This window comes from Haliotis cracherodii, unplaced genomic scaffold (genome assembly GCF_022045235.1).
Source record: "Haliotis cracherodii isolate W230 unplaced genomic scaffold, xgHalCrac1.p SCAF_3, whole genome shotgun sequence".
Classification (NCBI taxonomy): Eukaryota; Metazoa; Mollusca; class Gastropoda; order Lepetellida; family Haliotidae; genus Haliotis; species Haliotis cracherodii.
This window is the reverse complement of record NW_027266286.1, coordinates 18,289,950-18,317,385: the sequence shown is the minus strand read 5'-3', so window position 1 is coordinate 18,317,385 and position 27,436 is coordinate 18,289,950. Positions and strand designations below refer to the sequence as shown.

The 27,436-nt window shown below is 40.5% G+C and overlaps 1 protein-coding gene across 1 annotated transcript in view; it reads left to right on the top strand.

The window, feature by feature from the left end:
- LOC139475265 (receptor-type tyrosine-protein phosphatase H-like) overlaps positions 1 to 27,436 on the top strand; it is an 89,110-nt gene that overhangs the window by 38,130 nt on the left and 23,544 nt on the right. Inside the window, exons 7-15 of the mRNA XM_071258499.1 lie at positions 5,258 to 5,545; positions 6,142 to 6,285; positions 7,773 to 8,063; positions 9,530 to 9,685; positions 12,389 to 12,682; positions 14,040 to 14,159; positions 15,658 to 15,939; positions 22,131 to 22,424; positions 22,977 to 23,161. Of these exons, the coding sequence (XP_071114600.1) occupies positions 5,258 to 5,545; positions 6,142 to 6,285; positions 7,773 to 8,063; positions 9,530 to 9,685; positions 12,389 to 12,682; positions 14,040 to 14,159; positions 15,658 to 15,939; positions 22,131 to 22,424; positions 22,977 to 23,161 (2,054 nt within the window). The remainder of the gene's footprint in view (positions 1 to 5,257; positions 5,546 to 6,141; positions 6,286 to 7,772; positions 8,064 to 9,529; positions 9,686 to 12,388; positions 12,683 to 14,039; positions 14,160 to 15,657; positions 15,940 to 22,130; positions 22,425 to 22,976; positions 23,162 to 27,436) is intronic.

Genomic DNA, 27,436 nt, shown 5'->3' with positions numbered 1-27,436 from the left:
CGCTGGTCGGTGGCGCAGGACAGCACATTGTAGGATTTAGTGACTTCGGGTGGATCAAGTCTGATATAACCCGGGATATTTCAAGATGTGTCTGTTCATTTATATCCATAAGACACGCAAAAGTGATACATTCGGTATTCAAAGTAAAAATAGCCGACTTAGTGGTACAACATTTGTAAATCTAATGTCATATGTGGACCCCAGCATAGTCCTATAGTTTCAGTCACAAAAACGCAGTCACCAGAACATTCAGATAACTAAAGCGACAAAACCCTTTCCATATCCACTAGAAATATCTGCATAAAGCAGAGTCGAGTGTACGATTCCGACTATATGATGAGCATGTGTTTATGAATGACTATCAAATAGTAATGATACCAGGTGTTCGCGAAAACGTGAGCGTATCCTGCCCCACCGGTGGCACCCGTCACAAACACATGCAAAGGCAAGTCAATTGTTCACCTAAAAACACACGGGTATATAACAAATGGTACATAGCAAATTCGTATTGCCTTACAACTGTATTTCGCCGACTGTAGCACACATACAATGAAACAAAGAGGAACAACGCTATCAGCCACTTCGAAGCAGGGGAATACAGATCGGTCGTTGCCAGGGCGTTTAATGTGCCCCTAAGCACCATCACAAGACTGTGAGACCGCTATAAACAACATGGATCAAAAGGCGACCGACCGAGATCATGTAGAACCTGTGGGACTACCAACGCACTGGATCGTCACAGAACGGACAGTTTCGGAACCGCCTGCGAAACATGGTATTGTTTTGATACAGAAACATCGCCAACGACGACCTCAGTTGAATCAGGTGCATAGAGTATGGCCTCAGCTGTGTTGGAGACATGTACGGTTTAGAGACGAGTCCAGCTTTCCGTTTCATTGGCACGATGGAACATGTGTTTATAGACGTCGTAATTAACGTTTCTGCGGCAAACTGCGTACAGGAGACTGACAGACTGACAGACTTGGTGGTGACAGATCATGGCAGCCATCTCAAACAATGGCAGAACAACGACAACGTTAGGCCTCACAGCACGAGGCTGCCCTTCTACAGATCAACAACATTTATGTCCTACCTTGGCCCTACCAATTGTCGGATTTAAACCAATAAAACATTTATGGGACGAGTTGGACTGACGACTCGAACAGCGACAACCACAACAAGAAACTCTGCCACACCTGGCTCTAGCTTTTCCAAAAGAGTGGGGCACCACTCAATGATCCATTCTCTGATTTGTCTGATGGGCAGGAGATGTAAGACAGTTTTCAACACTCAAGGAAGACACAGACGCTATTGACTTGTGATGACGTTAACAGTGGATCAGTGACCTGCCATTTCAGGAACATTGACTGCTAGGCAAAATGTTGATATTATCGGACGTGCCAACACATAATTAAAGTCAGAAGAAGAAGAAGAAGAAGAAAGAGATAATGCTCGCATGGATGAAATCAGCTGACCTGAAAAGTGAAACAGAAAGCTTTCTGTTCGCTGCTCAGGACCACTCCCAGTTACCACTCGAAACTGTCGATCCTTCTATTATCGTCTTCGGCATGCTTGTCGTATTGAGGTCCAGCCATGGTACGACCCAAAATATGTTTATGTATTCCTCAGAAGGCTGCAGTGTTAAGGAGTCTTCACATTCTCCGAAAGGTTCTTGGTGGACTACGCAGCGCTTCCTGGAAGAGTCCTCAATTCGCTGTCTAGGCTGCGTGTTGAGGGGACAAAGGCGCTGAGCTAATAATGAGCTAACCAGCCTGACTGTGCCAGGATCACCCGAACCGTCTTTGCTACATTTATATATTTTAGTTTGTAAAATCATAACATGAACTGTACCAATACGTCCCCTGTAATAGTACATGTGTTAGCAAGCTACAATACCAAACTATCCTAAGAGACATTCTGCTGAATATGAATAAGACCATGAATATAATTTATGACAGTTGAACAATTTTGCTAAAAGAAAGGAATTTCACTTCCGAATGTCCTTTATAATGGATGACTGGACTGGAAAAAAATATTTATGTTAAAAACAACATTGTCATCAACATGCAGCACACAGTCAGGACGTGTAGTAGAATTAACAGCGGTTTGAAAAGAGGTCACCACGTGTCGGCCGCATAAGGAGCGATAATATGTGTACTGTAGATGATTAATTGAAAGACGCCGAACTCTTAAGAGCATCTTTCCAGATTATCACAGGTTGCTGGCATGAAGTTCTTGTCAAACGAAAACATTCACTTCCAAAATACTACAAAGGCCGGCAGTTTATGTCTCAGGCACATATACAACGGTCGCCGGACGATGTAGGGGAGCCTGTGGGTTTCACCTATGGTTTCTGTGACACATCTGTGCAGGAGTCATAAAACAAAAGATGATCGGTATATACCCGAAGGATTTTGGAAAAAATGGTAGGCTTATACCGTATAGTGACTGACTGGTCATCTGGCTGGAATCGGCCGGTAAGCTCCCGATACCCGGACGGTGCCCGTCCGATGTAAACCAGAAGAACACGGCTCGTTTTCCTGCTCGCTATACAAAAAGCCCGCTCAGTGCCCGGCTTATCATAGTTCGTGTTCGCCGTTTTTGCACCGTGTTGTTGTACCAGCGCTTCCAGGATCACGTTGTGATGGTGTCGGGCTCTAGCGTACTGCATACGGAGCCAGGCCAGTCTCAGTGTGTATGGAGGGACAGGCATCCTGAAGACATTCTTTGCTGCTCATCCCATTCAGCCCATTATATACACTCCGTAACATGCACTTCAACATTCCCGGTGTCCGACGAAGGATACCCGCTCGGCGCCTGCTCGATGCTTACCCGGACTCCCGTAGGTCACCTTACTACTTGGGTTAATCGTCCGAGTATTGACCGATTCCCGGCAGATGACCTTTCGGCTATTCTCCGGTGACCATACCACACTTGCGCACTGCAAAATTTGTCCGATTTCCTCACTGGGTCACTGGTGGGCTACCGGAAGATGTGTCACAGATCCATTACCGATCGAGGTGTTGACCACCGGTCGCCGCAAAAAAAATACTCCGAGTCAAAAACATGGCCAATGCTCACAGATGATCGTCAGGCGCCCCGTCTCTCAATTTTGCCGATTTTCAGCAGCATTTTCGGGCATCGTAAACTTAACTAATCTTTCCAGGTATCGGTGGTAGAGACTCAGGCACTACCTGGCGCAGTCCGAGATCTACCATCGCTCAATTACCGCGCTATAGCGCGACCGCTGTCTCGCTATATCGTAACCGTGCCTCACGCTCTAATGACTCTCGCTGCACGATCCAACACCCCGTTTCGGTCTAAAGGAAACTTACACGTCATTCCCATCCAACAACCCTTTTCGATCTTAAGTGTAAGCTTGCTGACAAGGGTCATCCATAAATTCTCACCTTTTCAACCGTTAACCCTGTTAACATAAACAATGGGGTGTGGTTTGTAGGAAAGATGAATGGGAGGGCGGACCTTGACGTCAAACGTATGCCTAGTTCATTGTGTACTTAATTGCGCATGCGTGTTCTTGGGGTGCTAATGACCCGTTAAACGAGTATGTGACCTAGTTAAAGAGGTCCAGAACAATTTGTCAAAATGACAGCAAAGTCATCTGCAGTTTACTGAGAAAACAATATGTGAAAAACTGTAATTCCTCAATGATAACATCGATATGAAATTTGGGGATTAGACATTTAGTAGGCATTATTTGGGCATCAATTGTACTCCATTTCTTACTGATCTGTTCCTAAGTGCATATGACTCATCTTTTCTGCTTGGATTGGTAAAATCAAAACATCAGCTTCAGCTTCATGTAAATCGATGATCTGAGTTCAAATTCAATAAAGGTCAAATGGGCAATTTCCTTTGACTGATTTAACCACCTGATTTAGAAATAATATAAAGGTCAGTGAGGAAATATTCTCTCATCTTCCAGATGCCATGCAGCGTAATGCTGAAGAAAACATTTTTCATTAAAAAATTGTGTCAATCGTTAAATAGGTAATGCAAAATGTGAATAAAATTTTGTTTTAATGCTCTTTGCACTTACTCAGCATTCACCTCATGAAGGAGCAAGGAAAATCTCTGAAAGGTCGTGACAGAGATTAAAAGAAATTCACGATTAAGCAGAGACTTTTTATTATGAAATGTTTTTTGCCGCTGAGATTTTACTCAGGACTAGAATGCGACATTATTCCTAACAATACTAGTTAGGTTCACATACTAACAACACAAACTAAATCACTATACCCTTTTATAATCTCCTTGATAAGATGCAATGTTCAGATCACAGGCGAGTGACCATTAGATTAAATGCACCTCGACTGACGCGATTCACGAGAAGGGAACCATCCGAAGTTCCAAGTGGAAAGATGTCGGAAAGTTTCCATTTAAGCAGCCATACACAGTGAATCCTTAAGCTTGGTGCATGAAGAATATTGTAGGACAGTAGTCGCATACAGCATTTATTAATAGTAAAACATAGAGCGTGTGAAGTAGACCACAAACACATTGACCATTTATACACATGCACAAAAGTTAAGCGCCACCATATTCATAGTTTCCTGATTTCACGTGTGGGAATCAGAAATACGAAATATGATGATGTATGACTGAATTAGGCTTCCATAGTTTCATGAACCCAAATTCGGCTGCAAACTTTGGAACACAAGACAAAGTTGCTTTGGGACAACTTTTGCATCACATGAGGTTTACCTATACGGCTTATAACAATCGTACATCTCGTTATAATAGTGATCATTAAGTGCCAAAAGTAACAGTTCACAAATATGGTGGGTGGCGCCATATATAACTTTTGTATATATCTAGCATCATATTATGGGCCGAAAATATCTTACTTTAAATGACTGGGGGTGGAGGGAAGGGAGAGAGCACACGAGCAAATCACAATCTCTTTATATAATATTCATACGCTATGCATATACGCGTCTTCTTCAAACGTTTATTCATAATAATTGCAAAAATGTTCAGATGAATGATCAAACTGCACTGTCCGTTTCAAGTGAGGGACGTTCTTAATGCATTATTTTATGTCAGAATCTTCACAAGTGGAAGATGGACGGCAACACTTGCACTTTATGAAGTTGTGTTGGAAACAAAGATGACGGCATTTTATTTATAATCTAAGGCATATATTAATAAGCCATCTTATACAATAACCCCGTTGATGTTATTTATCGACGTTGTTAGTTATTTCACTAATCGATGTGATCATGATTGCTTTCAGACAGTGTACTACGACCAGTCATCACGAACCCACCATCCATAGGAACGGGGAATATTGACATCAGCTGGATAAATACAAATGTCTCTGGTGGGTACTCCTACATCTACACGGTAATGTGGTCTCCAAGACCTCCAGGATCACCAGGAACTGCCTCTACACGAGAGAAGAACTACAACATTCAGCCCCTCCCTCCAGGAACAGAGTATACAGTCACAGTTGCACATACCATCACACAGTACGACAGGAGTCAGACAATTACTTCGGTCCAAAGGACATTTACAACGAATAGTTAAGTTCCACCCTAATGTTGTTGTCCATGATGTCATGAGATAAAGTCGTACAACAAGATATAACTTGATTTTCTTCTCTTGACATTCTCAAAATGTCTATTATTTAATCCAAACGAGGTCATGTTGGTCGTTATGTGTCAGCAAGCACTTTACAGACAGTGAATTGTTTAAAATTAATACATGTATATAGCTGTTATGTTCAAACAGTTGGCAATGCCACAATAACATTGTTAAATCCACTACCACATACCATTCCACCCGTGTGTCTAAGTTGCACGTTTTTCAATAGCTCTTGTCTACGAAGGACTCACGTTCAGCCTTTATAAGAAATACACGGTTTTTCTACATATTTCTGTATTGATAGTATGCATTACTTTCAGAGCAAGTTTGTGCCGGAGTAAGTAGTAACATGGAAAAAACGCATCTGTACTTCGTTGACAGAAGGATATAGCTTATTATTCTCTTGCGTCTTGTTTATTTTCTTTCTTTTGTTTGTATAATAACTGTTTAATAAGCTTTAATTTGGTGACAATACAAATCACCGTTACCCCGTTCGTAGGATATTTCTGTACTGTTATGATACGCTTCTTTCAGAACAAGCCTTCGGCGGTGTATGTGGTGAGACATCCCAGTGTGACACCTCAGACTCAAACATAGAGTGTGTACCGACTACAGCAGACAAGAAGTGCCTCTGTAAGGATGGATGGTATAGGCCAAATACATCACCTTGTGTTAAAAGTAAGTATCAAATAGTTAGCAAGTCTTTGGCGGAGTATGTAGTAACAAGGTCCAGTGCCACAACTCAGACCTAAACACTGACTATGTACAGATTACAAGGCAAACAGAGAAAAGGTACCTCAGTAAAGATAGGATGTATAAGCCATCACCATCATCATATTGTACAGACAGTAATTATCTAACTGGACGTAGTTAAATGCCTGATTTTACTTTATCTTGTGATAAGCAAAATACAATTGCCCTTTCAGATCACTACCTAAACAAACATTTCTTTTTTGACACTGAATGTGTACGCAAGCTCCAATGCAAAATTGTTAAAGCGATGAAAAAGCGAGGTAAAGTCCTGTCGCTGTGTAAACGATTTTTATTCATTGAGTATTGACTGGCACAGTCTCAACTTACCTCATTAATTCAAACAGTTATCATTATTCCCCACCATAAAAGTGGGGGAGGGGTTGTTGGAACGTCTGTCGTCATAGTTCTGACTTTTGAGTTTGTCCGTCTGTCAGTCCGCTTCTCAATGTGGACAATTTTTCGCCAAAAATCTATTCACGTTAGAGAATGAAATTTTACACACTGATGTTACTGATCACGATCTCAAATGAGTAGGACATTGGTGTCGTACAGTTATCATTTACAGAGTTATGGCCCTTGCTCCATGCTTTTCAACTAAGTGCATACTGTGTGAAATGGGGTAAACTTTTCTCAGAAACTCCTCACGTTACATGAATGAAACTTTGCAAGCTTATCTTAGAAATACTTGTCACGATTGATTCCGAAAATTGGCCTCGTCATTTATTTGTTTAGAGAGTTATGACCCTTGATCCGCGCTCTTCAGCTTAGTGCATATTGTGTGCAAGGTTTACTCAGAAACTGCTGACGTTACTCGAATGAAAGTTTGCATGCTTGTCTAAGAGACACTTGTCAAGATTGAGAAAATTGGTCCCGTATTTTATTTACATAGTTAAGGCCCTTGATCCATGTTTTTTTTACTTGGTGCGTCGTGTCTGCAATAGGGACAAGATTTCTCAGAAGCTACTGAAGTTAGCTTATCAAAGAGATACTTATGGAGTTTTGAGTTATTTTTCAAGAGACGGGTCCTTTTGTGTGTATCAATTTAACATTTAATTATTTTTTTCTGATGAGTTTCTGATTTCTTTGTGGGGCTTTATAGTAATATTTTGATAGTTTATATTCGCTACTACATGAACAAACAAAATTCTAATGTGCCCCATGGAGGGGGATAGTGATAAAGTTCTTTTCCTTGTTTCAAATATTATTGCTGGACTTGAAGTTGAAGGACTGTTACAAATGAAGGGAACAAAAACGTCAAATATAAAAGGATCATACCATATAGCCACTTTCCCAACAACCCACACGTCATGCCCATTTGTTCATTGCACATGGACAACAGTGTTGACCGTGTCAATTGATCATGGCTGTTGACTCACAGTACTGTGATCTCTGTGAACATGTATTTGTTTCAGCTAACTCACTAAAACCAGCCATCGTAGACACACCATCCATAGGAACAGGCAATATCTATATCAGCTGGACCAATACAGATGTCACTGCTGGAGGATACTCCTACGGCTATACGGTAGCGTGGTCTCCGGGATCTCCAGGATCTCCAGTATCTCCAGTACCTGCCTCACAGACAAACTACAACATCCAGCCCCTGTCACCAGGAACAGTGTATACGGTCACAGTTGCACTTACGATCACACTGTTCGACAGAAGTCAGACGATTACCTCGGACCCAAAAGCATTTACAACAAGTAAATGCCACACTTACTAAAATTTACTACAAATACCTTAAATACTCTGTATTATTAGCTCACCGGATCCGAAGGACCAAGGTGAGCTTATGGGATACCGTTGCGTCCGTCGCCCGTCCGTATGTCAATTTATTCAAACGACTTCTTCTTCTGAACCACAAATTGGAAATTAACGGAATTTGACTGGAAGCATCCCTAGGTAGTTGGGATTCAAAATTGTACAAATGGAGGGGTGACCACCCAAAGGGCTGAGGGGCGGGGCCAAATAGGGGTAATTTGGCTATTTTGCTTTAAGCGACTTCTGCTATGGAACTAAGAGACAGATATCAACCATATTTGGTTGGAAGCATCCCTAGATGGACACAGTTAAGATCCCCACCGTATGACCATATGTACAATTGTTGAGTATTATGAGAGGAATGCTCATATGCTATCAGGTCTGGCCCTTCTGTTCATCTGTCTGGCACTCCCAAAGGAGTTACAACCTTGACCATAACATGCAAACCGATATTATCCCCAGCCTATAATAAACAGATACATTGTATACATTTGTTTGTTATGAAGAGAAAAATACATTTATGCCAATAGGATTCGCCCTGGGATCCTGCCTTGCCTCTGTAAACTTAGATCCTGGATCATAACATGGAAACGGTTCAGATCTTTATGCTACATTTGTATCTTGAGAAATACACGTTCATGCTGTCATGCCACCTATTTTAAATAGTCAAAATATTTGCAGTATTATATACATGTACAATGCAAATATATATTTTGTCATGATTGCATAAATATCCAGCAGAGCGATACACCTATGGGCGTCTTGTTTGAGTTATTTGCAGGACAGGATATGCTTACCCTTTCTCGAACACCTGGTGTCATCACAAAATTCAGTGATCCATTCACATAAGTTTGACCGACATTTTGCCTTTTACGCCAAGTGGAATCGGTTAAGTCGGATAATCGAGACTGGTTATTCTCTGGCATTGACTTTTGATAATTTAATAGTTGTTGTCAATAGTTGACTAGAGATCAAATATATCAAATTCAAGACTCCTCACCAAAACTACTCAACACAACGAACCACTTTGCTTCGGTATTGAAATCAAGCAGTAAAGTTGTAGTGAATGAGTTATATTCAATATGTCAGCGTTTTGTACGGAGGGAGAAGGGGGGAGGGGAGAGAGAGACACCAGAAACATTTACCGCAAAACCCGCGTTGACTGGTACTGAAATCAGCGAGACTGTAGTATATAGTGCTATAGCCTGTAGGGCATGCAAATGTATAGAGGGGAATGCTCATCTGTAGCTCGTTGACACCAGGATATAGCTTATTATTCTCTAGCATTTTGATTTATTTTCATCTTGTAGTTTGTATAATAACTGATGAATGAGCTTTGATGACAAAACATATCACCGTTACCCCGTTTGTAAGACATTTCTGTAGTGTTATAATACGCTACTTTCAGAAAAGCTCTTCGGCGGTGCATGTAATGAGACATCCCAGTGTGACACCTCAGACTCCAACATAGATTGTATACAGACTACAGTGGCATCAGACAAGAAGTGCCTCTGTAAGAATGGGTGGTATAGGCCGAATACAAGTCCAGCCTCTTGTGTTCAATGTAAGTATCAAATTGGTCATCAGACCTCATACATTTAGGCATTGAATCAATTCGATATTATCAAACATGAATGAATGAAATCAATCATTTGCTGGATAATAATTGCCAGACTTTGTCAACAAACATTTTCCTCACCCTCACTGATCACTTCGATTCTGTGGATCCTGTTGGAAGTGAAAGGGTTAAAGAGTTCCCCTGCTCTGACATGCACATTGAGTATGCCAAAAGCTGCCAAATACGTGATACAGTTGGTTGTGAGAAAATTTAGAAACATGGCATACATGTACCAGATAAAAGTAATATTTTACCATTCAGCGTTAATAAACAAAATGATGACAGGAATATTCGTAAATATCTGGCCATGTATTTAGAACTGATTAGATCTGCCTGTGTAAAGATTGTATGTGTTAGTAATTAATCTACAGCTTGTGTTGCATGTGTCTTATATACACGTCTACAATTTTAAAGTGTTTTCATTTCTTTTCTTTCAATTCAGCTGAAATATCACTTTATTACAATAATCGAATTGGGGCGGTCGGGTAGCCTAGTGGTTAAAGCGTTCGCTCGTCACGCCGAAGACCCGCGTTCGATTCCCGACATGGGTACAATGTGTGAAGCCCATTTCTGGTATCCCCCGCTGTGATATTGCAGGAATAATCATGCTAAAAGCGGCGTAAAACCATAGTCAATCACTCACTCAATAATCGAAGTGTTAATATCCCGTTAGAAATGTCTATGTTGACAGATCAGTGTACCAGATTACCATTTATTTCCCTCAGTCGATTTGTTTGATTTTAACACTAATAACTGGAAGTAAAATATTTCTGCTAATCCAGTGATTGATATCATGAGCATCGATCCACACAATTGGGATACGATGACATGCACCAGCATGCATCAACCAATTGCATGTTATTTAGTGCTGTAGAAACACGTGGTATTGTTTACACCACAGCAGTGTCACACCTACTCGGCGTGGCGTCATCAGTGTATTTGGATGACGCCATCCTCAGTAAATGATAGAAGCCGTCATGACTGGTTGTCTTTGTTATTGGCTTATGACCCAATATACGACAGCTGTTACCACTTCATCAAATATGCCAAACATATAACATGTAAATAGCTTATCTCTCATTTATATCTATATATAGAAAATAAGGCCTTTGTGGCTTGTGACATGGCAAGACAGAGCCCTAGTGTAAACCAACGTGGGAATAAAGTTCAAGATATCTGTAAAAGGAAAGAACTTCATTCTGTATACTATTAAAATACCAATTTCACAGTTGTGGAGTATCTTTTATCCCCACTCAGCTGTTCAGGAGAACAGTCAATAAAAAACGTGGATTCTTTTGAATTGTGGCGTGCAGTACAGACGTGTTACCATCAGCTCAAAACTAAGACCTGAACCCACTCTGTTTGTCATTCACGACATCCTTTTATCACACCGCTTATGTTAATTGTTATTTAGAATACAGAATAAAACGTTATTTACAGAAACAATGAAGGGTATACACATCTAATTACTGTTAGCATCACTTACGCGCAACAGAATATTTACAAGTCTTATGTCGTTTTTGTTTCAACAAAAACCGTAAACACACTTTCGTGTCACTTCATTGTCTGATCAAGACTCGATTGTTTACAAGCCGCAGTCGTTTTACAGGGGCACTAATGTGGGGTGTGCGGCAACAAAACAAACACTTACGCTTTTTATATAAACAGTGTGAGTGGCGTGTGCTACCGGTATAGTAGGATATGCTTACCCTTTACGGGAACACCTTGTGTCTACAGAGGTCCATTCATCTTATTAACATGTAAAACTATATTTATTAAGTTCCCATAGCTGCCATAACTAGAATAGGCATACCTTCGATACTTCAATGGCATCAACTAGAGATATTTTCAACTTTTATAGAACACATTTTTACTAATATTAGGAATATGTGAGTTATCATACCTACATTTGTTTGTGTGAGTTTTGTTTCCTGTTTTTATTGCATTTACCACAGGTTTAGTTGTTGTTTGTTTGCAGGACACCAACATTTAACAAATGTTGCATGTTACTATGTTGTACTTATACTTCCTTCTATTGAAATGCTGTCAGTCTCGAAGCAATAAAATGTTGGTAGTAAACCGCACACAATATTTCACAGCAGCATCACGGCATTTATCGCTGAAATATTTTCAGTCTTGAACTTCCTATTGCAAAAAAGCGTAGCCTTCCTTGAAACAAGCGGAAAGTTGTCTGACAGCGTCCTTTAAAATAGCCACATTCAGTGAATCCTTGGTGCATGAAGAATACTGTAGGACTGTAGTCGCAAACAGGATTATGAATAGTAAATATAGAGCGTGTGAAATAGACTGTAGCCACATTGGCCATACCTAGCATTATATTATGGGCCGAAAATATCTGACTTTAAATGAATGGGGGTGGTGGGAAGGGAGAGAGCACAATATACACGTCTTCTTCAAAAGTTTATTCATAATAATTGAAAAATGTTCAGATTAATGATCAAACTGCACTGTCCGTCAGGTAATTATTCATGCAGCAACACTTGCACGTTATGAAGTTGTGTTGGAAACAAATATGACAGGACATTTTATTAATACTCTAAGGCGAACATTAATCCATTATATCCAATAACCTCGTTGATGATAATTATCGATGTTAGATCTAATCGATGTCATCATGGATGCTTTCAGCTAGTGTGTTACGACCAGTTATAACAGACCCACCATTCATAGGAACAGGCAATATTGGCATCAGCTGGACAAATACAGATGTCACTGGGGGATACAACTACAGCTACACGGTAGTGTGGTCTCCAGGGCCTCCAGGATCACCAGGATCACCTGGAACTGCCTCTACACAACAGAAGACCTACAACATCCAGCCCCTGTCTCAAGGAACAGAGTATACAGTCGCAGTTGCACATACCATCACACAGTACGACAGGAGTCAGACGATTACCTCGGTCCAAAGGAATATTACAACAAGTAAATGTGACACTTACTTAAATTTACTACAAGTAGTTAAGTTACTCTGGTGGGGGTATTGTTTGTGGGGCAGGATAGATATGCTTACCCTTTTCTCGAACACCTGGTTTCATCACGGATTTTTAGTGATCCATTCGTGTAATCTTGATTGCTATTTTGCCTTTTACTCCCATTGGGATCTGTTTAGGCAAAAATCGTGACTGGTTATTCTCTGGCATTGACGTTTAATATTTAAATAGTTTTTTTCACTGCTTGAATCGCGATCAAATATATCTGCCTCTGCACCACGGAAAAACTACAGCATACAGCCCCTGTTTTCAGGAACTGAAGTTGCTATCACACATATATCATCACACTGTTTGGCAGGAGTCCGACGATTACCTCGGACCAAAGGATATTTAGAACACGTAGCTAGTTACAGTTGTCTCCAGTTTCATCCCACACGACATATCTCCACATGTCTCATTTTTACAACCTGATGTTTAGTGGTCAATTCATAAATTTGTCTCGGGATAAAGTCTTGTAATCTTATTGAATTGAACATTTCTATTACTTTCTTTAAAACAAATACTGGTATCTAAGTGACACTTTGTGATATCAATGACCTTTTACCGTGCTTCAAACAAGATGTCATAACTAAGAATACAAATTCAGAAAGATAAATTCAAGCTCTTTTCCGTCGTCCGATGATACATCTTATACATAACATTATATATCACATGCAATCACTGACTATCATAATATTTTCGAATTCCAACTCAATATGCAGAATCAAATGCTTCAGAACTACATCATGCTTATTTTGGGGCTGCTGTTTACTGACTTAAAAAGTACAAACGCGGCGTCATCTGAATGTTTGGCATACATATGACTGGAAAAGGGGAAGGGGAGCTGGGATTTTGCATGGAGAAAAAACCGTGCAACAATGTACGTTTTCTGGTAGGCAAATTCTATTTTTTAATAATCCGAAGCATAATTATTTTTTCAAGAATTGTAGGGGAGAATTCACATTGATTCCAGGAACACTACTACCCCACCCACCCACCCCCAACCCACCCCCACCCCCACCACCCCCGCACACACACACAACCCACCAAAACCCACCCCGCCCCACCCACCCCATTCCCCCCACATACAGACAACCCACCCAAACACAAACCCCACCCACCCCACCAACCCCTCCACACACACACACACACACACACACACACACACACACACACACACACACACACACACACATATATATACATATACATATATATATCATCACATGACGAACTAATTTATTATTACCGTCTACCATTTTGTTATGAGCGCAATCGTACAACCTAACCAACCTAATCATTGATTTCAGAGATCGCCTACAATCAAACCTGCTCACAACCTGGCTTGTGTATCGATGCCCATACCAACTGTTACAGTGGTAGTTGTCGCTGCGATGAGGGATACTACCGAGCTACCGACTGTTCCAGCAGTAAGTGGTTAATACGACTATTTACATCTATATGCAGTATCCATTCAACATGCAGCATCGACATCAACTAAACATAGCCGCTTGCTTTCAGTAAACAAGTCTTCTTAGGGTTTGCCTACATTGTTCTTGTTTATTCTTCAAAATTCAAATATTCATGATATTCAAGTATAGCTTAAAGCCATTTGAAGTTTGTTCAGTGTCCCACTAAATACCATTATTACCCACGTGGTGAATAAACAGGTGGTGAGATACTACATGCGTACGTCACATGTCTGCAGCACAAAATCGATATCAGACCGCCTCCGAGGTCTGGTGGTAGAGGGTCTGCCCGGAGAACGGAAGGTCGTGGGTTCGATCCCAGGCCGCGTAATACCAAAATTCGTTATGAGATGGACTAAAACAAGGACTGGTCGGCTCGGATTCAGTATACTGTGTCTGGGTGAGGTATTCATGTTAAACTGCGGCATGGTATCTATATCACTATAAAATCGGCACTAGTCCGGACTAGCACAAACAGCCACGCACACACGGATGGACGTCGCTATATAGGTGCAATAATCTTGAACGCGATGTCAACCCCGTTTCCCCTCACCTCACCTCACAAAATCTATATCCTTTTCCTACTTTAAGTTGTCACCTCGATACTGTCTTCCATATAACATCGAAAGATTTGTACATTAAATTTTACATTTATTTAATAATTCATAATTTGTCATGTGATTGGGAGTCCAGAACAGTAGATGTGTGGTGTGCTTTAAACACACAAACACACACATACACACGCACGCACGCACGCACGCACGCACACACACACACACACACAAACACACACACAATATAATTTACCGGTTATACATGATGTATATGTATTTCAATATTAGAAAATCGACCATCGACATTGGGGATGTTGTGTTTCTTTCCACATTAGAAATGTAAGTTGTATGTAACTAGCAATTTATAACTTAGTTATATTTATTCAACCCATACGTTCTGTGTACTCTAGGACTCGCAGTGTGTGTTATTTGCATATGGTAAAACTGGTCTGATAAAACATGTGATTTTTCTTATGGCGAAATGAAGTCAGTTTGGAAATAAATTGCACTTAATATGGAAGGAAAGCCCGAAATGATACAGGTCTCAGACGTTTACCACTTCGGTGAAACCCACGAGCACGGGTATGATGCTGACAAACCTAGAAACATAATCGGGGCGAACCGGGATTCGAACCCACAATCATAGGATTGTGCCTTGCCCATGGGACGCAACTCTGCACAGCGAATCGCGGCGCGACAGTAACTATCGACACATACTCATTTATAATTTCTATAAAGTCCTATTATCTTGTATTTCATTCTACATGTCCCGCTTTCCATTCGATATTAAATGACTCTTGGGTAAATTATTTTCTTCCTACATATACATGTACTTCAATTTATCTCGATTCATGAAAGATGGTTGACTTCACCAGTGTGTGCTGTTTCTGTTCATTTCAACTTAGTTGAACAACTCCGGCCTACCTCTGTGACGGCCTACGTAAACGACACAACCACCATGACAGCATCCTGGGTAGCTCCATCTAACGCCGTCATTACCGGGTATGAGGTGTCTGTTACACCAAGGGACATTGTTGTGATCAGTGTGGGCAGAGACATCAGGACCACGCCCATCACAGGCCTGACGCCGGGGAGACAGTACACCGTGTCTGTGAAGACAAAGATCACCTATCTGCAGGGACGCGATGAGAAGACGACCGCTGTACTTGCAGCACCAAAACGAACAAGTATGTATAGTTCACATTGACGTTTTTTTCTGTTTATTTGTGGTTTGAATACAATCTCCCCTCACCTCATGATCACCTAACCTTATCTATCTTATTCGACAATTATTTGGTTTAGGTAACAAGCATTTATGTCTGTCTAGCAAATCGTTTTCAACAACGTCAAGTTGAGCTACGATATCGATGTATTTGCTATTATTTCTCACACCTACAACACTTCAGTTGGGAAACTATATCTCAGTCTTGTTATGTGACATAAAGTGTTTTTGCATCAAAGGTGTTCGTCAAGGGTTATAACTTCTGAACCAGAGGGCTACACAAAGTACGTGATCTCGACAACCAGTTTTGTGAAAGCCTCAGTGGCTCAGTGGGTTAGATTGCTGACTTTGAGTGGGATTAGGTGCCTCCCTCTGGTAGTGTGGTATTAGACTTAACCCATAAACGTACTAGAATCAGTACTTTACTAAGAAAACGTTATCCCAAATATAACATTCGTTACATTTGACCACTTTCTAAGTGGCATTGTGTGTTCAAAACATCCGGCTATGGGAGCCGTGCCACTTTTCATTTGTCAGAGGGAAACACAAAGTACGTTATCTTGACTACCAGTTGTTTGACTTTCATTTTGTGGAAGCCTCGGTGGCTGAGTGGGTTAGGTGCCTCACTTTGGCATTATGGCATTTTGTAGTACCAAACCGGTACTAGAATCTGTACTTAACTGAGAAAGTGTTATCCCATATAAAGCATTATCAATTATTTACTGTTATAGAAAGTGAGTGAGTGAGTATGGTTTTACGCCGCTTTTAGCAATATTCCGGCAATATCACGGCGGGGGACATCACAAATGGGCTTCACACATTGTACCCATGTCGGGATTCGAACCCGGGTCTTCGGCGTGACGAGCGAACGCTTTAACCACTAGGCTACCCGACCGCCCCACTGTTATAGAAAGAGTCACTAACTTTCTTTGAAGAAAATAAGTGTTATTTGCTTTTAAAGCCGTTTTATTATACACTACAGTATTTTAGTTATATCACAGAGTGTGAGCTAAATATGACAGGAAGCCTGGAATGACGTATGCCATAGATACCTCATATCTTCGCAAAACCCAAGAGAACACGGAAATGGTGCTGACAAACCAAGAATCATAATTAAGCAAATCTCGAATTCGAACCAATCCTGGGATTATAACCCGCCTAAGGTTCACAACTGCGTGCGTGCGTGCGTGCGTGCGTGCGTGCGTGCGTGCGTGCGTGCGTGTGTGTGTGTATGAATGTATGCATTTCCTGGAAGTTATACCCGAAACTAACCAGCCTGCATCTTTTCATTCTGTTTCCTACCTGATCTTTCGCAAACTATATTGTCATGTGTATTGGGAGATCATCATTGTCATCATTGTAAGTTCTTTTCTGTCAGCAGCGTTATATTGAGGGTATGTGGGTGCTCCTTAACACACGTTCCCGCTGATGTACGGTGTTCGACAGGTATGGAGTGAGAGAGTGATTATTGTTTCAGCAACATTCCATCAATATCACGGCGGGGATCTCAGAAATGGGCTGTACACATTGTTCCCATGTCGTGAATCGAACCGGGCCTGCGGCAACGCTTTAACCACAAGGTTACCCGAGCGCCCCGGCAGGTTTGGATGTTGTATGGTCCCTGATATGTTCTGTCAGCGGGAGTTTGGGTGAGCGTGACGACAAGGGCAACATGGATACGTTATCAATGTTAAGAAATACCTGGAGTATTCGGACAGTTTTGGGTCTGGTATTGTTCTGTTGGAGGTGTATTCATTGTTTCTGCTTCCTGAGAAATGCAACAGTAACATTGAGCGTTCATATTTCCACGGATGATGATGACAAGGCCTGTCTTTCTTTCAACACAATTTCCACCCCATGACGCCACAGCCCCAAAAGGGGTTAACTACATCCTACAGCCAATCGTTCACCTCTCCGCTGATATACCCGTTGTCGGACAATCAGGATAGAACACGTTAAACCGGCTCTGGCCCCTGGTCAGTACCCTTGGTTAATCACCTCACTGCCCACTCACAGTTCCATACAACTGACGTCTATTTCGCCGGTGTTGACCGGTGAAGTCAATTCCTTGGTTGGGTCTGCGAGCCCGAATTCCCGCAGCACGTAAACCCTTTGACACTTGCGACGTCCCAGTCCCGGCAAATTCGATTACGTGACCGTGATGAAGCGGTTGTGCAGATGCAACGAGCACATATGGCGGTCCTCTTGTGGGTAGACACGTGGTCTACCGCTTGGTTGCCTGTCCTTTGTGTGCTCAGTGTGGTGTAATTGCGGAGGTTGTATGACAATTGTAAGTCGGCTGCATCCGAACGTTCTTACAGTATAGAACTGTGTAGCCCCCATCATAGACATCCCAACATTCCCTCTCTCCGCTCTGCTTATAACCTTGGCTTGACTTTATTAGCAGTGACGTATTGGGAACCAACTGTATCCTTTTTATACCCTGCATTTTTATTTTGATATCTTGCTATAATCACAAAATCTGCATTTTTCTCCATATGCACAGACCTCTAACAGATTTCTACCTGTAAAATTGGGTTTCGTTTCCCAGGTATTACATCTATTTACAATCTAACAATGTATACTTTCTTTTGATCGGCAGTTTGTATTATACAGATCTGTAAATGTCCCTTTATAGATTATACATGATGTAAATGGTATACCCGCTTAAAGTATTTAGTCTAGTGTGTGTAAAATAACTTTAAACTGTTGTTTGCCTGCTTGAAATGCACCCCAACCACATTCTCATTTAACAGTATTCCAGTTATATCAGGCGAGTCAGCTTAATGTGGGAAGAAAGCCCGAAGTGATGCAGGTCTCAAACGTTTACCACTTCGGTGAAACCCACGAGCACGGGTATGCGCTGACAAACCTAGAAACATACTCGGGGCAAACCGGGATTCGAACCCACAATCACAGGTTTCTGGCGTGCCCAAGGGACACAACTCTGCACAGCGAATCGCGGCGCCTTAGACGCCACCCGTGACCCCTGTAAAATAATAAAATCTGTAATTAGTTTCCAGTGACCTGAAGTTGGGCACTAGAAAGAAAAAGAAAGTGTTATAAGGAAGGGGTTACACTTACGTCACAACGAAAACAGCTGTCCAAAATAGAACTCCTGCTCGTTACCTTGGCCTTGGCCAAACAATATTGTCTGGTAACAAGAAAATGGCAACCGTCTTTAGAGTCGATATGACTCGATACTTCAGCGTGTTACAATGTAACTTTTGTCATGATTTTGTCAACTGCAGAATATGATTTTACGGTGGAATTATGAAGTAAAACAATTCGAAGACGTTTTATTACTACTGATATGCTGCATGTGAGTAAAACAACTCCTAAATCATCATAGATTCAGAGTTCTTGGAAATGATGATCACGTGATTTATGGGTATAAGGGCTGCTGAAAAACGTGTTTAACGCCAAATACTTTGTTACACTTATTATTCTTTCTCACCCTGTATTCTCTACACGCATATGCATGTCTCTGAAACCACCGCCTCCTCCTTGCAGATGTTGAACGGGAAAGGTTTATAATGGTATGGGTTACTCGGCATTGTATCAACTGACCAAATTGTATATAACACCATCTGTTTGTAAATAGGCAGACAGACAGACAGACAGACATTTTTGTTCTCACCTCCATACAATCCTTACAAATACAAAATATGATAACATATACAGTGTATAGAGCCACCCTGACTGTGTTATGATAGACGTGTCCCATGCGGTGATATTGCTGGAATATTGCTAAAAGCGGTGTAAAACCATACTCACTCACTCACTTTGAGAGACGTAAAAGTCAGTGGAAGTTTATGTAAACATAAATAGGTATAATACATGACAGATTAAATAACATTATCTATATAAAATATCGTTTCTGCGTGGTAGAGTTAAAACGCAGGCTTGGGCAGTGTAAATTCATTGTGTTTAAAAAGTACACATCAGTTAATTTATCACTGTCACACAAATCTTAAAATATTAGGATAGCTGAAACCGACACTTCCATACAAGACCTCACGCAGATCATCATACAAAGGGCAAAGTGACAATAGAGTCTCTTATCCTCAATGGCTTCAGTACACCCAAAACACACTTCATGCCACATCTAAGTGAAACGATATGAACGGACATATACATGCTAACATACATCTCACATCCCTACACATCTTTAAATATCCCTGCACGTACGAAACGTATTTCATCCCGTTTTTCCGACTGGCTTACATAGCAAGTAATACCAATCGGACACATACGTTTTCATACAAATATCCTGTTCACTATTACACATTTTTTTACACACGTTCGTCATTTTCTGAAACATTCACATTCCACTCACTCAATTTTACCATCACACGAAAGTCTTCTTTTTCTACTCGTCCATTATCATACTGTTCTGGCCATTTAAAAACACGCTTATTTAATCTAAAAGGCACCTTATGGAAAAATACAATGTGGCGCGGCTGCCATAGCAACATTCTGCACAAAAGTTAGATTCGGTGTGTTGGCTGTTCAGGATTTATAACTTGGTACAGTCATTAATTGTATGTATCACAAATTATGTCGTGTAAAAATTTAATAAGAAGCTTAAGGAGTTTTCGCACATAATATCATCATCATTGCAATCGTTCGAAATATAGTGTCTGTAATCAGTTGAATATCAAATTTGTCTATCACGTGCTCTTTGTACGTGAATCAAACTGTACACTGACATTATACACAGTCACGTAAGCCGTAAAGATATTTATGAATTGATAATTGAAAAATGTTAATTATATTTCCAATAGTCTGAGTTATCAAATTAGCAGGTTTATTGTGAGCTATGACGTTTTCTGGATAACGGTACTGCTGTGTATACCGTTTACTAACAAACAATGTGTGATAATCTAACTTAAGATTAAGTACATAAAATATATTAGGAGAGCGCTGAACATTTGTCTTACTTCGCAATATGATTGGACGAAAGTATATAAATTTGCGTATGAAAATGAGGCTTAGATCCAGTGTACAGAAGCGTATTGTTTACTTCGATCGATACATCATGTTAAGCTCTTCGTGAAGTAAAACATGCACCTGTACTTGATCTCTAGCAGATTTAGCTGGATATTTAATCTTAAGGACACAATGATTCATTATATGCATTTGACCGGAAACACATTGACTACGGTACATAGTCAAGGAATGACAAAACATGAGCATACATATCAGTCATGTATTGGAAATCAGGAAAGTCAAAGAATATGCTCTGGGATGACAAGTACATATCATAAATGGGGGAAGTAAAATGTACCTCAAGTCGGTACATGGCAAAAGCATTTATCATTAATCGTTAAATAATGTAGCTTGTCGTCGTCTGGTAAAAACCCATACAAGTCGGTTAGCCGATCTATATGGATGTCATGATGTCATAGCTTTTGATTTGACGTCACTTGCATCTCATGTCATGATCCTGTCTCCATTTGAATTACCGATGGCGGTCACAAGATGGATGAAATCGCTGTTGTCACTTGTCACCTATTGTGAATGATAAATTCATTACATGTGTCACCAGCAGAGTGAGGGGCGGTCGGGTAGCCTATTGGTTAAAGCGTTCGCTCGTCGTGCCGAAGACCCGGGTTCTATTCCCGACATGGGTACAACGTGTGAAGCCCATTTCTGGTGTCTTTCGCCGTGATATTGCTGGAATATTGCTAAAAGCGGCGTTAAACCATACTCACTCTCTCACTCACTCACTCACTAGCAGAGTTTTCGGGATTTTATAAGCTGAACGTTTGAGTATAGCCATCGACATTCGGCCTCGTTGTGTACAAACCCGAACTCTCATCCATATAAAGGTGATTATTTCCACACGTGTTTAAGGTCACATGTGGCAAACAGGTGAATACGTACATTGAGAAAAGTGGCTCTTGGGCATTCAGTCTAGACTATATATCACAACCAGAAATCAAAGCGGGACGATATAAGTTACTTTTCTTTTAACTCATTTCAAATCAGTACTGATTGTAACGTCACTGCTGATCACACTTAATCAGTAAGTGGCGTCCTTGTCCCTTCAGCCATTTACCATCATGTTATTGAGGAGACGTTTTCCGAGCGCAAGCGTATATAATTGTAGAATATTGCCACTGTGCCATCACATGTATGTCGTTATTTCAGCACCGGCGGCCATCATGGAGCTGGATAGCAAAACCAACAGGACAGCTCCAGACATCACCATTGTATTTTCCAAGGCTGGGGGGCATGCAGACAAGTACATTGTGACACTCAGTGGGCGGGATGGAGATAAATATTACCAAAGACATGAAACTTCCCACGGCAGTGGACAGGACCTCATCTCTCTCAACTTCACTGGTGTTGTCCCAGCTGTGTCGTACAACCTTACCATACAAACACAGAGTGGGAACCTCCTTAGTTCACCATTTACCACTGTGATACTGGTACAAGCAAAACGTAAGTATCTTGTCTTTTAAGCAAAGTCCATTTCACACGTTCAAATACCTATTTGATACGTTTACGATTTAGCGGAAGAACAAATACAATTTCTAAGAGTTTGTTCTCAAAAGCCTGAAAACAAAATATAATATATATTTTAGTTTGGGACGTTAATTCAATACAACGTATCAACAGAAAGAAATGACACCCATATCAATAGTCTCCTATACTTCATTAAATATGTATGTCGTTATCATTCTTATTACCACAGACATCGCCATTCACTGCATTTGAGTAATGTTGATCAAATCGGTCATTCATGTTAGTTCATTTTCACAAACCTTGACAGTGTAATGAATAATGGAAACATTTAATTGTATCACAGCGATTCAATGAAATTTGCATCAGGTTATAGAATTTTAGTTTTTGATATTTCATATTGTATTAGTGATGCTACAGAAGAAGTGACAAATTACTCTTTGTGAGATATTGATCATGTCCGAAGAGTTTCATTCTATCCATATAGAATATGAACCTTCAAATTTCTTTACTCCACTACGTTGTCTTCAGCTGCCGGAAGCGTTACCAATCTGACGTCGTTTGACAACACTTCCCGCTCTATTGCTGTGGAATGGGGCAGACCACTCAACCCTAACGGGTACATCTTTGAGTACATTGTCTACGTGAAAACAGGCTCTCCTTCAAAGTGTGTGAAGCGGGTCATCGTCAACTGCACTGAATGTAGCAGAAATACGGTAAACTACTTATACAAACTTTATTAAGCGAAATCCACGGATATGTCCAGCAATTTATTCAACATTCGTTCGATTAATAATCAAACAAACTGACTAATTAATTCATATATATTCGTCCTTATAATAGTGAAGGTTTGCAAGTACAGAGCGCCAAGAGCTTGAAAGTAACTTTCAACAGTCAAACCAGTCATATAACAGAGGTCAGAGTTTATGTGTGAAACAATACTACAGTGAATCACGCCGGTTTGGTGAGGCTCATGTTCACGTTAATACGAATATCTGATTTTAAGCCCACGACCAGCAGATTCAGACACATAACAGGAATTCTACACAGCAACTAGTGTTTCCTTCCCGGTACCCCTTACACTGAAGTACAATGGAAACATATATTGCTTGATTTTTATATACGTCTGTATGACGTCATACGGAAGCAACGTACATGTACATGTATGTGATTAGGATCTCGGTAAGTGCGCATGCAGTAGATTCTTTGTCATACGAGTTGAAAGATCTATTTACGCATGTTCATGTTATTGGTTCTTAAAGCTAATTGGTGATGATTCCAGGGGCCTCGTTCCGCTAAGGATCCTCGCGCTCAAGTATGTCTTATTGTATGAGAGTTGCTATCTCGTTACGCTAAGATGTCTTTAAGGAATGGCCCCAGGTATTCATAAAAAAAGTATTAACCCGTCGTTTGTAAGTGTCGGGATCACAATAACGGTTAAAGATTGGAAGGGCAAATGTCATAAAACTTATTACTGACCTGTTGATTCTGCAGATGAAATCACATTGTTTACTATCACAGTCAAATGAGTTCCATCAAGTTCCACACTTGCGTAAATAATTTTCTTAAGAGTAAACTCAAGTAAGCTGGACCATCTTTCTTGGATTATGTCCTAATTAACATAAACACCAAAGAACAATTTCTTCAACGTTGACACTTCTTGACATACCAAAATATCATCTCTGTCAACTATAGTTGTAACTGTCATCATCTGTCTGTTAAAAGGGCAACACGTAGACCTGAAGCAAGAAGTTGCCGTGACGCAACGTCACATAAAAATGGTGAAGATTGGGGCTGATTTCGTAAAAGAACCATAATGGTATCAAGTTTCTCAGAAATCATAATAGAGAGTTTTCAACTGATATCTGTACAACATGTGAAGGACTGCTCCTAAAGGTCATTTCTACGGAAGCGTAGTAGGGCCACGGTGATTTTTTTTGTCTTAGTATCTGCTACGTAGGACTTACTATCTGCTACGGAGGACTTACTATCTCCCACGTAGGAGATACTAAGTCGGAATTCCGAATTCCAACACCGAAGGGTGGGTTGGTGGGTGTAATTGTACGTTGACGTACACATCTGCCAATGACGTCCCAGGCGTGATCAGTAGGGGAAAGGTAAGACTGAGTGGTGGCCATTGCATGATATGGATGTTTTGCTGTTGCAGAAATTGGGTCACAGGCCTGGCACGATGAGCACGTGAATTATCATCATAAAAGATGAAAGTTGCCCAACACGTTGTGAAAATGGCACTCCATGTGATGCAATGATGTTGTCTCAAAGGTATTGACTCCGAAATGAACAATATTGAGTGCATTTCGGCCAGTCACTTTATTACCATCCCATAACAATATGGATCCACCCCCAAGCGATCACGCTTTAAGACGTTGACGCCCATGAAACGTTCATCAGGATGTCTCTTAACTCGATTCCTTCGATCATGGAACTTCCTCGATTCGTCAGACACCATGACATTAGCCCAACATTATGCCAGTGTTGACGTTCCGTTCACCACAGACGCCTTTGATTCAATTGGCGTGTAGTAAGTTGTGGGATGACAAGTGGACGTCGTGCACAAAATGACATCTGTGCAGCCGATTATGCGCCGTCTTGACATGTATTATTAGACCAGTTACTTGTTTCAACCGGTCCTTATGTTATGGCAGTTTGCAACTGATTTATTAATTCCATCGTGCTCAGTTGTCATGGGCGTCGAGAGCGGCGTCGATCTTCGACGTTTTGTGTTTGTTGGTATCGGGCCCACAATCTGCTGATGACAAGTTGAGAACAACATTCTGACGTGTGCCAACCTGCAACATGCCTATGGCAGGTAAATGTTCAGCATGTTCCAAACGTCGCATGATCAGTGCTCTCGCTTCCGTAATGATTAGAAATGTTTAATAAAGTGTCTTTGACCGTTTGGCGTAAAAAGAACAACATACGTCTGCTTATAACCGAGTCTGAGTGACAACGGTAAATCTGGCATACCACTCATTGCAACTGCTGTCCGAGTTTACGTGCTTCTCGAATGTCTCACTGTTGTGTTTGGAAGCCTGATTCTTCGGAAAATCACCTATTTTCATTGCCAGACATTGGTGTATTTTCCTGTAGTTTCACCTCAAAACAAAATACCCCCTCCTTTTTTGCATAGTAAATAAAGAAATGTTCTCAAGAATGACACAACACGATTTGTTTTAATGGTATAAATGATTACAGTTATAACGTCGATATATTATGACGTAGCAATGTAAAGGATGCTAATACCGTGAAAGGTTTTCGTGGGGTTATGCGGAGATACATAGGCTCGTGTGATAGCTTTAAGTAAGTATTTGCTTATCACGCACTTTCAACAGTGTCTTTCTGTGAGTGGTTGTTGCCTTCTTGATTCCACCTTCACAAGTAGAATCGGATATCCAAGGGACTGTAGATATGATTTCACTTCTCCAACTCGACTATTCCTTGTAGATTCATCCATTTGACACATTCATGCTGATAGGCATTGCTAAATTATATTGAATGCTTTTCTGGTATCATGACTCGGGTGATACAAAAATGTAGGTATTGTTTGGTATCTGTTTGTGTACAGTAAACATCTGTGTCTAGACCACGTCCACATAGTTTTACCTTTTTGTTTAAAAATGAATTTTCAGACTAACAGGGGTGTTTGGAAACAGACTTAATTCATTGCATTCAAAGGGCAAAAAAACCTAAAACGATTCTCAAGGAAACGTCGCTTATTTGATGAGTATTAGTATGAGGACTCTAGGTCCTGTTCTCTCACTTTGTTTTCCAGAGTTCTTTTCAAATATCCAAAAACTAACTCAGCGTAAGTGGGTAACCAAGAAGGATAAAAGGGTATTTATGTACGAGAACTGCCACTATTTCATAGATAATCAATTCGAGTGTTTTCAATGCCATAGTTGTTTTATTAATGACGCCAATGACTGGAAGTTCTCTATTAATCCTTCATGATGCCAACAATGTTTTAATTTCATGTTGTTTATCAACGCAGTTTCCGTTTTAAAACTACTTTTGAAGTGACAAATAATAAAAGGCATTGCTCGGGAGATTGATTAAAATTGAATTTCAAAATAAAGAAGATATTTCAATATTTTCATTCTTTGCCATAGTTAAGCATGGCAAACAGTTGTATGCAGTTTACAAACAACACGGGCCGTTATCCGGCTGAAACATGCGGAATGTGTCTTTGACTATTCAGAAAAAGGTTCAACAAAAGTCATTTTAAGAAGAAAGTTCTAAGTGAAATGGTATTTTTTATGTCATGTAAATACCAAAATCTGGTGTCAGCATCAATATTGTTCAGACACGTGGAATGTGAACGCGTTTTCGATAAGTTTAGCTAAAGCTCCAGGTATATCGAGGATATGATATCGTTCAATAACCACCAAATACCCACTGATTTACCCACCTGAACTAGAAATAAGGAAACCAGTGAGACCGCCTCATCTGTTTCATATTTAGATCTATGAATAACCTTTCAGTGACAAAACACTCTCCACAAGACTGTATGATAAGAGGAATGACTTTCCAAGAATTAATTTTCCCTTTATGTCGAACAATATTCCAGGAACTCCAGCCTTTATGATAGACATGTGGAGGACATTTCCAATTTTGACGCATCAGTGACAAATATATTTTTGGTAAAGATTTCTTATGAATATGGAAAGGGTTTGGCGCTTTTATACAAAGGACTGACATTTCGTACATTATTGCAGCACAAAATTACCCTATACGATGAGGTCACTTATATAGCCAACTTGTCTAGCAATTTATGCTATTCTTATATTACGTGTCAGCAATGAATGCCTTGTTCTTAACATAGAGAAAATAATTAGGTCCCTCAAATATTTGTCTCAGTGTCATGTCATTAGGCAGTTCTGTTTTAATATAGAAACTCCAGTAGTATTTTTACATTCATCCTTATTATCCCGACACTTGTGCATTTAAGGCAATCCACAAAAGTCTCTTTC